Source organism: Phascolarctos cinereus, unplaced genomic scaffold (assembly GCF_003287225.1).
Source record: "Phascolarctos cinereus isolate Bilbo 61053 unplaced genomic scaffold, phaCin_HiC Scaffold_1;HRSCAF=81, whole genome shotgun sequence".
Classification (NCBI taxonomy): Eukaryota; Metazoa; Chordata; class Mammalia; order Diprotodontia; family Phascolarctidae; genus Phascolarctos; species Phascolarctos cinereus.
This window is the reverse complement of record NW_027555514.1, coordinates 68,302,240-68,318,733: the sequence shown is the minus strand read 5'-3', so window position 1 is coordinate 68,318,733 and position 16,494 is coordinate 68,302,240. Positions and strand designations below refer to the sequence as shown.

General features: G+C 36.8%; 1 protein-coding gene across 1 annotated transcript in view; it reads left to right on the top strand.

Annotated features, from left to right (window-relative positions):
• Positions 1-16,494, top strand: part of ZNF438 (zinc finger protein 438) — a 140,309-nt gene that overhangs the window by 107,282 nt on the left and 16,533 nt on the right. Inside the window, 1 exon segment of the mRNA XM_078152099.1 lies at positions 7,437-7,492. Within this exon segment, the coding sequence (XP_078008225.1) occupies positions 7,437-7,492 (56 nt within the window).

Sequence of the window (16,494 nt, the reverse complement as noted above, 5' to 3'; positions counted from 1 at the left end):
AATTTCTGATTAGCTCAGTTGCTAGGAAGCTTTGTTTTCTCCTTTCTGTTGACCCAAAATTTGCCTCACTATCGATTTTCTGCATTTTGATTTGTCCTATGGAATTGCACAGAATATAGTTCTTCTTCTGCATAAATTATTTTTTTCTGTTTATTAAAGGTGTGTTTCACAACACTGGCCAAAATCTTTGGCAAGAATACATTTACTTGTTAACTACCTGTCTTGATGTTAGTACTCAAATTGTCAAACAAAGTTATCTCCATCCTTAGGCCTGGCTAGTCTTCTCTGATTGCCATTTTTACCTGAGAGACTTCTAGTCTGAAAAGAGCCTTCAAGCTTATAGCTTCTTTTTTCCCCCCAACCAGTTAGTTATGTGATTAATGTGGTGCTCTTAAAAAAAAAAAAAACTTCTGCAAAAACCAGCCTGTTTTCTTTTCGTAGGATTGCTGTTTTAGAGCTAGATGGAACTCTAGACATCATCTACTACAACCTACTTATTTACATCCTTTATAAGGAAACTGAAGCCTTCACAGTTCCAAAGTGCCATTCATAATAAGTAGCAAAGGCCAAGACTTAGACTCAAGATTTGTATTCTTTTTACTGCACCAAGTGTGTTCTCATTGAGGAAACCTTTGATAAATTCATGGGCCCTTCTCACAAATACGTTATAGAGACTTTTTCTTTATTTGAGGTGTGAGGGGGTAAAAGTACTATCCATGATCTTTTCCATTCTTCTGACATGTTCCCTTCTTTGAGAGATCTTGAAAGACTCAAAACTTGAATAGCTGTACAATTCCACATGACAGTCCTTCAGATATTTGAAAATAATAATCAAATTGCCCCTTCCTTCACTTATCCTTAAATGGCATTTCCAGATCCATCACCTTTCTGGTTGACTTCTTTGGACACATTGTTGTTTATCAGCATCCCTCTTAAAACATGGTGATCAAAGCATAGGGCCCCAGGTATGGTCAGACCAATAGAGAGTACAGGGTAATGATTTCCTTCCTTGTTCTGGAAGATAAACTAATATAATTTATCTAAAAACAAAGGTTCCACCCGTGTTCATTTTCTCTGTAGCCCATCAGGGAAAGTAGTCCCTTCACTCTTTGAATGCAGTTTTTTCCTCCAATTCCAGATCTCCCCTTTTCTGCAATTTCTGTACCAACTTCACTACCAACAACCCATGCCTCTCCACCCAAATCCTATCACTTCCATATTTTGTTGCATTTTCATACTAAGCATCCATTGCCCTCAATTCTCTTCTACTGCATTCTTCTCTACTCCCCATTTCTTCCCAGTGCCTCTGTTTTAAAAAAAGTAGATATCTTTTGTTTTTTTTACATCATCAGAACTCCTCCCAGTGAGCCATCTCATATAGCAAATAATTTTAAAGGAAATATAGAAAAAAGAGAAAAAATTAGCAAAACTAGTAAGTGCTTTGAAAAAAATCTAAAAATACATGCAGTATTCCACATGAACATCTCACTTCTGCAAAGGATGAAAGTGTCTTTTTATTTCTCTTCTTTGAAGCCATGCTGGTTCGATGTAATTTTTCTGCATTCCCTTTTGTCTTTTTCTTTGTTTTTGTTCTTAACATTTACATTGTTGTAGCATTACTTGTATTGTTTCCTTGGCCATGCTTCACTCTGCATCAAATCGTGTAAGTCTTTCCATGCTTCTCTATACTCATTGTGTTTATTATTTCTTACAGTACACTAATATTTTGTTACATCAGTGTGCCACAGTTTGTTTAGTCATTTCCCCATTATTGGATATCTTTGTTTTTAGTTCTTTGCTACCATAAAAAAAATGCTGCTATAAATATTTTATTGTGTATGGGGACTTTCTTCTTATCAAGGACCTTTTTGGGGTATATGCCTAGTCATGGAATTGCTGGGTCAAGGGGTGTGGATATTTTAGTCATTTTATTTGTGTAATTTAAATTGTTTTCCAAAACGATTGAACTTCTACATAGTCCACTAATAATGCGCTCATGTGTCTGTTTTCCTGCAAACTCTGCATCATTGACTTCCTATTTTGGCTTCTTTGCCATTTTGCTGGGTAGAAGGTGAAACCCGAGGTTGCTTTTGATTTGCATTCTTTTTCTTATTAGTGATTTGGAGCATTCTTTGATAAGGTTTTTAATAGTTTTGCAGTTTTTCTTTTGAGAACTATTTATTCATATTCTTTGACTTACCAGTGCCTTCTTAAACTAAGGATCACATTCAGGGACATTTTTTTTTTCCTTCAGAATTTAGCCCTGGTCTTCCTAGTCTAAAACTGCTTGTTGTATGTGTGTTTTAAAAAGTAAAGGGTTTTTTTTGACAGTATTGATGCAAATTACCAGATTTTTTTTTTAATGGAAGAAAAAATAGAGAAATACTGCAGCTATTTCTGTGACTGTGTCAATATGTATCAAAATATGTGCTAGATGGTGGAAAAATTATATCAGGTTCTGTTGCATGAGTATATATTGCTCTGTCTCCAAACTTTGAATTTCTGTGGGACTTTAACCGTAGTACTTTAAAATTAGAGTCAGCAGTGGGATCCCAGTAGAAACAAGGTGCTTTCAGTTTATATCCTCAATAGGTGCTGGGTTAGAAGAATTGTCTTGATGTGCAGGGAACTGATTAAGAGATACCCAAGTCACATCTTTTATTTCATATTCTCACTTTTCAAATCCTCTAATAGAATTCTTTATGTTGTGACATTTTTCTGAATAGGAGTGGACTGGTAATATACTGTTTTTACTTGGATGGATGAGTAAACCTATAAAGCATTTATTAAATGGTTACTGTATGCTAGACCCTGTTTCAACCACTAGGGGTACAAATATAAGCAAGTAAGACAGTCCCTGCCATCAAGGCTCTTAGATTTTAATGGGGGAAGAGAACACATATGGGGGAGCTGGAATGTGGTGGGGCAAGAGCATAGCATCTAGGTGAAAGGGTGGTAGAGGCCTGAATCTAGGCAAGGTAAGGCCTGTGGTAACCTGTTAGAGCCCACAGTGGTTCTAGGGGGACAGTCAGCTTTTAGGTAGAGAAGAGATGGAGACAGTGGTGGTAGTGGCGATCCCGTGGCCAGGAGATTGCTGGGAAGGAGATAGAACAATGCAAATAATAGGAAATATCCGACTGGGAATTGACTTGTAGCCATTATGAAATGAAATTGTGATCTCAGCCCAGTCTCTTGTGATTAGTGCCCACAGCAGAAAAAAGAAAAGTACTAAGAATAATGAGGTTGCAGAAAGTGATTTTCCTTTTCCTTTTCCAAGAGTTTTATCCCACCACATATTTAGGGATGTTAGCAGGGTAGCATAAAGAAGTTGGACTGGCTTCTGTCTTTTCAGTCCCTATCCTAGGAATAAATGAAAGATTGCTATTTCCAGCACCATCAAGCTGTCATTTTCCTCAAGCAACCAATTCACTCAATTTTCATTTTTAATCAGCTATGTTTAAATATGGCATATTAACCAAAATTAAAAGTAATCATGTAAGAGTGATTTATAAAGCACCCTGTATTAGCTCTTTGTAACTGATGGCATGAGCAGTCTGCCTTCTTTAATTTTTCTTCCTTTTTGATAGGTTTTCTTACTAATGCACTTGGCAGCAATCCTAGTGAGGCAAGTCAGGTTATAATTATCTGGAACTTCTGTATGGTGCTTAGGAGCAAAGGGCTGCCTGCATGCCGACAGAGGATTGCATTTCTTAAGTTGTCGGCGTGTTGACTTTGCTTGGATGACGCCTGTAAAACAGTCAGAGAGAAGCAGCTATTTAATGCATCATCCTTTTGTATGTGGTAAATTTATCAAATAAATTATGGTTTCCCTCAAAGTCATAAAATAGAACATTCTGGTGAAAAAGACATCCCATTCAGTAAGCTGTTGCTATATATGCCCTATGTTAAGGTGTATACTGTTCTTCTATTCAGTTTTAAGTCCCATTCATTGTCTGATTGGAGTGTTTGTCCAAGATTTATATGCTGATGAGTGAACTCTTAGCTTGCCCATCCAGCTGAATATTACAGCCTAAATAATAGGCAGTCCTTATCTACTTAATTTTTCCTCTGTTAATAGTTAGGCTGAACCATTTTGGATAATTATAGGTCTCATTAGAAGGCCCTGCAATATTCTGGACTTGATTCAATCAGTAAAATGATATCCATAGAAAAGAGCTATGGAGGACCTCTCCCTCTATGGGGAATCCCTTTTCAGTTGGTATTCTGCACTGTATCACAGTGGTGAACATCTTCAGTGATTATACATCTCCTTGTTTTGTCTCACTTGATTTTAATAATCGGAGTGTTATTGAACAAGGTTTTCTCTATTATATCTTTCAAGGAATCTTGTATAATTTTGACATGTGCATGGATTACTTTTGGGAAATTTCATAATCCTTTTAATGATCCCAAGCTTCTCCCTGAAACAAAGGCCCACCTTTTAACAACAGTATTCGACTAGTGTTGATGTATATCTGCAAGTCATAGAACGCGCCAGTCTATGAAGAAGTTGTGGACCATCCAGATGACAGTGGAGGGGCACTTGGTGGTTGTGGGTGGGTTGAAACACATTACAGATAAGGAATTATGCAGGAGAAATGGTATAAAGAATACCTTTAAAAAATGCACATGTATAACCTATATCAAATTGCTTGCCTTCTCAGTGAGGGTGAGGGTGGGGAGGGAGGGAAAGAGAGAATTTGGAGCTCAAAGTTTTAAAAATGAATGTTAAAATTGTTTTTACATGTAACCGGGAAAAATAAAATACTAAATAGATTTTTTTTTTAAATGTGCATAACCGTGTCCAGAAAAAAGCATGTGATAGGTCACAAAGCCAGAGTGAGTAACAGCTGACAGACAGCCTCTGTGCTCTGTTGTTGGTATGCCTTCAACCTTCGGTGTTTGGGCTTTGAAGTTATTTCTTTTAAAAATGTTTTTATTGATGTACTTTGTTGTTATATCATATTAGTATATACAAATGTACCCTTGTTATTTTGTCATCCAGTAAGCCTTCCCTAATAACAAAGATTAAAATAGAAGGAAAAAATTAGTAGTATCCCTTCAATATTAAGAAAACTCAAGAAAGGCCCATAGTAAATTGGGCAGATTCCCAATGGTGAATTGAATACAGGACATGTTTGAGAATAACACAAAAGAGTTAGGATGAATGAATTGTATTCTGCATCCTTGGAAGGAACGCCTACATCCATGAAATCATAGATGCATTGGGGCTTGTGTGTCCTAGCTTGGCTGCCCAAACTCCAACATTCTTATCTTCAGCTGATGGAGATCATTTTCACTCACTTTTAGTCTAGTCCCTGAAATGCTATTATTGTTCAAGAAGGAGCATAGAGAAGAGATGTATGACCAGAAATCTGGTCACATAGGGAGACTGAAAGATAACCAATAGCCCATGTGCTTCATTCTAAGACATTTATGGGGAGGCCCCTGGCGTGTAAGGTATGTTCTTGGTGAGGATTTCCGGGAGGATGTGGACAAGAGTCACACAGGCTGGACGAGCCAGAATGGATCATGGGTTTCTTCATTGGAGAGAGCACCCCCATAATTGAGATCACAGAGCCATATAAGAACCAAAGTATTCTTAACATTGGGAGACTGATAAAGAAAACTTTAGACTGTAGGATTACATTTTTCTTTATATTAATTTGCTTAGTTTGAATGTCTGGGTAAGGAGGTAAGTTAACTGAAAAACCCCTGTAGAGTCTGTAGCAGTTAGCATATCTTGACCAATTTAAATGATGTTTTGTAATGATGAAGAAATTGAAAGCATAAACGTTCCTTATACTTTATCCTATCAAATATTAACAGAGGTCCCATTAAGGTGATGGCCAACATTATCATTTGGTCATAAGCTAGTAGCTGTGGTTTTCAAGTTTAAAAGGGAACTGCAAATTGTATTCAGCACTCACTCTCACTCTGTGGGGTACCAAGGAAGGGACAGTAAAACAACATTGCCAGCAGGCTATGAGTCCCTGGGCAGATCCACAAAAGCAACTGCTTGCGAGGTCACAGCAGAAGGTGGGAAGGAGGCATTATCACCAGGCCTACAGTTCTACCCAAAGACCAGACACCCCCAATCTGGAGAGAATTGTATGTCTCTATGGTCAGTTTGCTTACCTAGGAAATTCTTGGGGAGTTGAGAGAAGGAATACCTGCGAATTTCCAAGTTCATGTTGCTGCAGGGTCTAGTCTCAAAGAAGCTCTATGATGGAATGGACCATACTGATGATACTCTACAAACACTATGGCTTACCCTGGGGCCTAATGCAGTGAGAACCACTTGCTTATCAGGAAGAGGAGTCTTGTGTGGGGAAACATCAACCCTTTCCATTTACTCAAATCTCCTACTATGATAATGAGAAGGAGTTGAGGTCTCTGTCTTCTTATTTGCTTGACATGGTAGAGGAATAAAGGATTTCATATAAGTGGATGTTCAAAATAACTGAAGTTGAAAACTTTCAGAACCAAGAATTCTGAACTATTTCAGAATATTTTAAGACTATTATTAATGGAAATCTTTGAGAAATGTATTACATAATTCCTGTACTTCTGAAAGGAATGTATTGAACATAACCTTTTTTTTATGACTGTCATCATTGTTATACTGTGATTTAGTCGTGTTATCAGGAGTTATTGAGCTGAGTAAGATTTTCTCCTCCTACAATAAATCATTCTAGATAACAATATTTTTCATTTAACATATTTTTGCATGTTACCTCCCATTTTCAGCTGTTATAGCATTTTTGTTATTGTATACACTTGTAGCAGCTCACTTTGCCTTTCCACCCAACCCCTCCACTCTAATTTGCTTTGTCAGAAATAGCATTTAGTCATATTATTATTTCTGTGTGTTGTGAGCATCAGTAGGTTGTCAGTGAAGGCATCTTCCATAGAGGAAAATGCACGGGCTTTGTAACAGTTATGTTGGCCTTTTACATTTATTTCTGATTAAGAGCTATATTCCAATGACTGCAATTGCTGAAAATTTGACCCCCCAAATAAGTGAGGTGTTACTACACACTTTAACACCAATGTTATGCTGAAAACATACATTATGTATACATTATATAGATAAATCACTAATGTTTCAGAAGATATCATTATTGACATTGTTATTGGTATGCAAAAGTGCCAATTTATCAAGAAGTCAGCTTAATTAAAACATTGGGTATCAGTGATACCTTATATTAAGATGAAAGAGAAAAAAAGTTACCTGGTTATACATTGAGAACTAAGTGAATTGCTCAGTGGACTGTTCATTTATGATTATCCATCCACTTATTAAAAATTTATGAGTCCTGAAAAAATTTTTATAAATACAGGTGAAAATAAATATCATTAGAACTTGTTTATAGTATATGTTAAATTATTTTCTAATGTTTGTGATAATATTTGTTTTCTTTTTTTTTTCCAAGGAAAGCCAAAGTCATCACAATGGAGAATTCTTTATTGGTACCTCCAAAAGATCAAGGTAAGATAAGACATGTGGGGAACAACAGTAGTTATAAATCATTAAATTTAAACACACACACACACACACACACACACACACACACACACACACACACACGTGTCATTATGTTATATACTGTATATACCAACATACTATTATATTATTATAAAAACCTTGAATTTATTAATATAATGCAATTTCCCAGTTACTATACAACCACCCACTCAGCATAGTGCCTTGTACAGAGAATATTTGAACTGAATTGAATTTTTTGAAATAACTTTTTAAATTTTTGGTTGTTCTGAACATGACAAACACAGATATTTCCATATATAAAGAAGAACAGAACAAAAAGATTATATATGAAACCACAAATCTCTATTACAATTTTGTTCTTAAAAATATATGATAAATTCAACATATTAATTTCAGAACTGTCCTGCTTGTCTGTATCTCCCTCTGAACTTCCTTTTCATCTGTGCTTTAAAAAAAGTCTTCAATTACTACCCTCTTTCCTATTTTCCCCTTTTTTGGTGTTACTATCAGTAATAGTTCCTCTTTCCCTTCTAAATATCCCCCAGAATAAAACAATATGAAAAAAAATCCTCCCTTGTAACAAATCAGCATAATCAAACTGAAATATGTGCCTCAATCTGCACCTTGGGTCCATCACTTCTCTATCATTGGCCCTCTGGAGTAAGCTTGGTCATTGCATTGATTGGGTTCTTAAGTCTTTCCAGGCTGCTTTTCTTTATCATTTTGTAGTCGTTGTATAAATTGCTCTCTTGGTTCTACTCACTTCACTCTGCATCAAGTTTATATCACTTTCCCCAGATTTTTCTGAATCACTTCATTATTTCATATGGCACAGTAATATTCTGTTACAATTGATGGGCAGCCTCCTTAGTTTCCAATTCTTGGCCATGTCACAAAGTACTGCTGTTAAAAATATTTTTGTGCCTATGAGTCTTTCTCTCCTTTAATCTTTTTGGGGTAGGGGTTGGAGCAGGTATAGGTGAAAGAGCACTTTGAGGAATAAAGCAGAATATACTTTATACTTGTCGTGGCACAAAGATATATTGTTCTAAGGTGCAATAGAACAGCTGTTGGCCTGGGATTCAGGAGACCTGGATTCTAGTCCTAGTTTGGCTACTAGCTATGGGGAAATGACTTCACTGAGTCATTTTTATGACTTTGTTTATAAAATGAGGAAATTGAACTGGTGCTTAGGAAAGGAAAATAATTATGTGGAGTCTTGCTAATAATTTTACTTCTATAGGAGTCACTTGAACAGAAGACTGGGGGAGTGAATAGCTGGTTTGGAATATAGAGAATGAGGTTTGAATTTCTGAGCTGTGGCTTTAAAGAGAGGTGTCAAACTCACAGGGAAACCTCCTAATTGCAGCCATACCAAGTTAAAATATAAATGGGAAGTGTTTAATGAAAGAAATAAAAATATAATACCATATAAGGAATGTTAATTTGTGATTTTGTAAGTCAGTATGCTATCTGCTGGGATCTCTTTCTATTTGAGTTTAACATCACTAGCTTGAAATACAGGAATGAAGAGTTCTTAACTAGGGACAAAGTTTATATAATGAAGGCTGATAGAATGAGTTTGCACAAAATTTGCAACATCGTTACCAACTCTAGTAGTACAGAGTAGCCAATGAAGCATGAGAAGAGAATATCAATGGAGAGAATCAATAACACACGGAAGACAACTTCTAAGAAAAGAATCAATAATAAAATGTGTAGCCTGGATGTCTGATCACAAATATATATAAAGTACACGAAGTGAAGTATACTACCTGTTCTGATGTGAGGAGACAAGTTTGACTTCATAATGTCACTTAGACTTGACTGGATGAGACTTAAGCTGAGAATATGATTATTCTCATTCAAAAGAAATCAATAGAAAAATATAACAATGGATTAGTATTATATATTAAAAAGATATATTTATGTGTGGAAATTTAGTAACCCAAGGCAGGGAGCATGATGAGGGGAACATTGCATAAGGGTTAATAGAGGGGGGAACAGAGGTAGGTCATGTTCTGTGAGGATGCTAAAGACCGCCTACACTGAGGGAGAATTAGATGAAGAGTTTGGGGAAAGGAGTACTTACCTGCATGGAGGCATAATATAGAAGCAGTAGGGGATTTAAGTTATCCAGACATCCGCTAACACTTTCCGGCTGCCCAAAGCCAAGCTGATAAATTCTTGACTTGATTCATTGATTATTTCATTTTTCAAAAGATAGAATAAGTGACAAGGGCAACTAACTGTTCTTTTCAATCTGGGTCAGATCAACGAAGAGAAATTGGTCAGTGAAGTAAAAATTACAGGAACCTTGGGATAAAGTTGTTATTCTATTTTAGAATTTGTGATAGAGGAGGAGAAAGCCAGGGATACTCCAGCCCTCCAGATTTAGGAGAATAGATTACAAAGGTTTCAGGGTAGGTTAAGATTCCATGGCCTAAAATTCACAAAAAGAGGGAAATATCCAGAAAAGTTACTGATGTAGATACACAAAGCATCCATCAACCAGCTTAGATTTTTAAAGAACAAGTATAGGATATGGAAGCAAGGGCAGCTCACAGAACATGAAAACAAAAGAGTGGCATGGCCCTGGAACAGCTGTGTCAAAAATAGCAAAGTTTACGATGAACTAAGGCCAGCACAGAATACTAAGGATAATAACATTTTTTTTTATTTTTAGCTATGTTGAGGGCTAGAAGAAGAACAGGGAGGGAAGTAGGAAGGATGGATTAGGAAGGAATAATGGAGTGAAAAGACTGGACTGGAAAGGATCAAATTAAATTGAATTAGAGGCAATTGAAACCCAAGATAAATAAGAAGATGGTAAAAGAGCGCCTGGCTATCCTTGTTGGGATTGTCACCAATCCCAAATGGACTATAGCTCAAGGGATTGAAAAATTTGGCAAGTGTGATTGGGCAGTAGCTAACTGCCAGTGATCCTCAAAGTTCATGAAAAGAGGGAAGGGTGCCCAAGTTCGTGGAGAAAGTCAAATGTTACCCTGATTTTCAAAGAGAAGTGGAGACAGTAGAGAGTCTGCAAATGAAAACTGGTAAAGGTGACTTTTAAATCTGACAAAATTCCAGAACATATTATTAAAGGGATGATTAGTGTACTGGTTTGGAACTGGAAGAGACTTTATAGTCCTATAGTCCAATCCTTTTATTGTAGAGAAGAAGCAGAGGACACCCAAAGGCCTTAAGGCCAGGATTACACAGATAGCAGAGCCAAAATTTGAGCCCAGATCCCCCTCTGACTCAAAGTATAATGCCATTTTCACTTTACAGCAGTAATCACCAAGAACCACTATCAAATGCAGATCATGTCAAGCTAGCTTCATTTCCTTTTTTTTTTTTTAAATAGCGCTACCTGGATCAGGGCAATGTCCTAGGCAGAGTATCCCCAGATTCCAGCCAAGCATTTGACAAAGCCTATCATACTATCCCTATGATACGGGGTGGAGAGATGTTGGTCAAATGACAGTACAGTTAGGTGGATTTAGAGCTGACTGAAAGGTGGAATTAGTGATGGCCAACATCTCCTGAAAGGGAGATGTCTAGTGGATAGCTCCAGAGGTCTGTTCTTGGCCCCTGTCCCTCTGTTAATGATTCCCTATTTATCCTGTATTTAGGTGATTTTGTAAGTGCTTGTTTGTATGTTTTCTGTCCCATTAGATTGTGAGCTCCTTGAGGTCAGGGACTGTCTTTTGCTTCTTTTGGCATCCCCAGTGCTTAGCACAGTGTCTGACATGTAATAGATGTTTAATAAATGTTTATTGATTTATTAATCTGAATTGCAGCCTAAGTATGCTGTTAGGTCTGATGAAAATCCTTTGAAATAACAACACTGGGATAATGATCTGTAATGCTATTTAATTAATAAAATTAAGCTTTAAGTTTAAAGCCGCACCAAGACTTTTAGGAGGCACTGTGTATAGAAAGTTTCAGCTACAGGTATATTAGACCTTAAGATTTGGCTTCTTTAGTGTTATATACTTGTTTCTGATGTTGGGCTGTTTGATGGTGCTGAGGGCTTTGGTGGCGAGAAGTTGATATTCTGGGTTTTCAGTAGCCGTGGCTGCTAAGGAGGAAGGGACTGCAGTACTGGCAGAAGTAGCTGAGAGATCCTGTCTCCACAGGGAGATATAATCTTTACTGTTTTCCAAGCACTTTGCCCACAAGACACCTGGGAGGGAGGTGGTGGTTGTTATTATTATGACAAAGGAAGATTCTGTGGCTCTGCGACATTTAACTAGCCAGCTACTGCCCTAGAACTGAGATGTGTCTGAGGTGGAATTTGAGCCAAGGTTTCTTGACTCCCGGCCCAGCGCTCTCTTGACTTGCTCATATGAAAACAGATTTGTTAACTCTTCCTGACCGGGCCTGGTCTGATACGTTGACTTCACCAGCCATCTACCCTGCTCTTCTTCTGACTCTTAGTTCACTGCCTCCTGAGCACACTTTAGGCAGGATGGAAACCCTGTGTGATAAGGATCTGCCATATGAGGCTGGACAATTTCTTAGGACCATAGAGTGATAAACTGTACTGGGAACGGACTCAGTCAGTTGCACAGTTGAAAGAGACTCTTTGTTTTCAGGTGATTAGTAAACAGCATAGGAAAGAACTCTGGCTGTGGTGTCACCTCTGTCCTTCTGCTTGTGTTAACCTTGGCCAAGTCGCCTTCCTTGTGCCTCAGTTTCCTCATCTGTAAAATGAGGGGGTTAGACCAGATTTTTTGAGATCTCTTTTAGCTTCGAATCCAGGCTTCTGTGATCCAAAGTTTCTTTGTCAAGTGATACTCAGTTCAATATGTGTTGCATAATAGTGAAATTACGGATGTTTTGTAGAGATTTGGGTAGACTATCTGCATCTTAGTATTCAGTGATAAACATTTTTAACATTTTTCCCCTGAGCATTGCATTTCTGATCATTGGCAATGAATAGTTTTGTTTTGGGCTGTTGGGTTTTTTGGTTTTATTTTTGCTCAGGAAGGGAGGGATTATTCTTTAAGAATCACCAGTTTATTCTTCCATGTATTTTCGTATGAAGTTCACATGAAAATCTTTATCTGTATGGACTAATAAATGCCATTCTTGGATTTTGATCCCATTAGAGGCTGTTAAATATATAAAGAGCAAGATTATAAAGCGCAGGATTTTCATATGAACTCCAAAGATACATTGACCGTTTTTAGTGGGTTCTCCTTAATGCCTTAATGATGTAAATGGAAATTTTACGGTATCATAACTTTGATGAAATGCTATTGCATGTTGTTGGCTTGTTGTAGTCCTGACAGAATGCCAAATGAAAAAATATGCACCCTTAAAAAAAAAGTTACTCCCAAAGTTGAAATGACAAGAATGAGGAGAGGCCTAGAATTTATCAGACAAAATTTGTATCTTAAGTCAATTCTGTTGTTTTGTTGTTGTCAAAAATATAGAGGAGATGAAAACATTCCTGGTGATCAGTTAAGGTTTTGGGTGTTTGAATTGTTTTTGTTTTTTGCAATTTTTGCAACTTCTAGAAAATGTGCTACCCAGACATTGAAGCCGAGTATATGTATCAATGTCAATGGAGCCATTTGGCAACAGAAACTTCAATTAACCATGTAAATATATTTCATAGCATCACATCTCCCTTTGTCAGAACCCCCTGCTGCCTTTATATCATTAACATAAGTGCAGGTGCAAATATCATTTATGTACTTTGATAGAAAGCAGTTGGAGACATTTCACTGTGGGACACAACACTTTCAGATTGTGTACATCTGTTCAAATAATGTATCCAACCCCAGTGACATGAATGCAGGGATAAAAACATCTGCCCCTGAGACCATTTGCCATATAACAGATGCTTACATCTTTATTTATGCAGATGGTTTGTGTGATGAGTTGAACAGTGATGAAAGCAGAAAGGTTTGACAGTGATATTTAGAATATTGCTCCATCCAAAAATATAACTTAGTTGTCTTTTTTGTTTGTTTGTAAAAGTCTAATACCAGTAGGAACAGAAATCCATAAATCTACTTGTGTTTTTAGTACAACAAAACATATTGTTCTTGGCTTTAAATAAATTGGGCATCAAAGTCCTAAACACTTATGCAAACGTCTTAGAACAGAAATTCTAGCGTATTATGTGACAGCTTACAAAGAGCTTGCAGGTGATGTGGAAATACATTTCAGAATCAATTTTGAATGCATTTTAAGTCATGCTTAAAACAATGCTCAAGAATTTGGATTAATTTGGAAATGTTTTGTGTTTTACTATGATGATACTTTGAAATATTGGGCAAAATGGGAATGACATTTGTTTGAACACAATTGAGGTAAAATATGCTATGAATATGAATTCAGCTTGAGTTTTTAAGAAGATGAAATTTCTTCAGAACTTTCTGAAGGACTGAACATTTGTGCAATTTATCAGACTTTTCATGATTTAATTTGTATTCTAGCACTTAACCTACTGGTGATGTTATAGCTTGGATGATAGGAAATTTGTTGTTATAATTTCGCATTTTTATTAATACTTTAGATATTCAGAGCTTTGTCCTGTTGATTAATTGATGATCATAAGTAATTCTGAAATGGCATTTTGTTTTTTTTTACAAATGTGAAAAACTGGAAGAAACTAACACAGAGCAACCCAAATTTATGGACTTTATTTCCTATTCTCATTCACAGAGATAGGTTTTGGCATAAATAATAGAATTTAAGATATTAGAACAAGAAAAAATCTTAAGTCCAACTCTCTTATAGAGGAAACAGGCTCAGAGAAATAAGTTGGTGACTCGTCCAAGATAATGCAGCTCTTTTAGTCAAAGATCTGTCTGCATCTGGGGAAGATGAAAAGTTGGTAGATATGTATCGCCATTTTTGCATGTTTATAAATATGTAAAGTGCTAGAAAATATGATAGTCATTCGAAACTTAGAATGTTAAATTCTAACTGTGATGAGTCTGTATGTGTGTTTCCCTGTGATCGTGTTGGTATTTTTTATAGGTATTTCACAGGTATTTCAGTATTTTATTCTTTACTTTAGTGAGATTCTTCCAAACTGTATCCATTGTCCAAAGTTCTCATTATTAATGATTTGCGTGCTTCTCATGATTAACTTGAGATTGTTGGGCCAGAGTAGGCTAAAATAGTTCCTGCATACCCCAACTCTCACCAAAATTACATTCTAAAGAGCCATAAGCAGTCATTTTCAAGACTATATTCAAAGTATTATTTTACCAATGAAGGACTTTCATAAGAACAAGGATTTTGATCCCATAAAACTTAAACATAGAGATCATTCATAGTGACACTACAAATGATATATTATTCCACATTAAGATGATTATCAACCACAGAGTTGTTCAAGGATATGTTCTTTAACATTTAAAATTTCTTGGGAAGATATATAATGATAAAGAACGAATTAGAAAATCAGCTAGGGCCCTGAGGATCTAAGCTGCTAATGAAAAGTTATTCTCATTTTCTGTTTAAGATTGTGTGTGCCATAAAGCAGGTATCTTTATCTTTCTTCATTCACCGAAATGCACGAAGTGGTCAGTATTAGGTACTTAACTCTGCTTTCTCTGTATCATTTCCTTTATTGCCTCAGCATTGGTAGAGTTTTTCTGAGTATTACTGGACACGTGGGACTTTCTTTAAGGAAACTACATACAGCGATGCACATTTACAAAGCAGGCGGTTTAGAGGTTGGTTATTTCCATATTTCTACAACATGGAAATGCCTTATTTTATAGAAGTATCCATAGCATACCGCCTAGTAATTTTGTGTATATGGAACATTAACAATAACTGAGAAGTGTGGAGAAGGAAGTGTTGAAGGTTAAAATGTCAAATAGCTGCCAACTGAAGGGAAATCAGAGGAGAAACATAATTTCCCCAAAATGATGTCAATTAAAGATACAAGTTGATATTTTAAAGTTAATTTTCCTCACATCACAGATTTTCATCACAGCCATCATGTGTAAGAAGTTAAACATGCCTGTATTTGAAATAACTATTCATCAATAAGAATATATTCCAGATATTGGACTCCAGGTTGTCTGTTCTGTTTTTTAAATTTTCTAATCTGTGCTAGATTGCGCTTAGAATACATGGCAGAAACTTCAGCTTTTTCGGTGTGTTTTTTTTAAGTTTGGGTATATTTCTGTTGACTGTGCCAAAACATTGAAGCCCAAGTATTTCTGTTTACTCTATTAACTAGATTTTCGTGTTTCTCAAACTCCTACTTTTGCCTGTGATATTTGATACTTAGTTTTTTTTTCAAGTGCTTTTTAGGAGTAAAGAGTGATAACACAGACCAAGATGAATAACTCATTGTAATGTGCAAAACGAAAGGTAATGTTTTAGATTACCTGTCCCCTGTTTCTTGTCTTGGGAGCTTTGCACAACTGCCTGGAGCACTTCTGCAGGTGGTGTTTTTGAGCGTACAGACCCTACTGAGAAGGAATGGAGCAGAAAGCCCCGCTGCCTCTGCAGACACCAGAAACTTGTGCTGGAATGAGAGCATCGACAGGCATTTGTTACGGGTATGATGACTTGGTAAAACCAACCAGCCAGCCATCACCGACAGAGATTGATGTAGTGTTGACTCGCACTGTGTTGGTCTTCTCAGTTCATCGTTTCAATTGGAGGTCTGGACGTGTCTCTGTACAACTTATAGAATAAGGTTAGAGTGGATCCACTTTTTAAATAATTGTCTTGGGACATATTAGTTGTCTTTTCAGTAGGTGATTGTGATGTTGTTGGAGATGGTGTGGTGGGATGGGAGGAGCATTGGAGCTGAAACCCAGGGAGCTGGTTTTGAATCCTGGCCCTAGCACTTGTGACCTGAGTGACCTTGGGCAAATCACCTAATGTCTCCTGCCTCTAAAACCTCAGTTCTCTCATTTGCAAAATGAGAATGTTGGCCTTGATGGCCTCTGGCTCTACGGTAGACTCAGTGATCCAGATGGTTCTTATAGAAG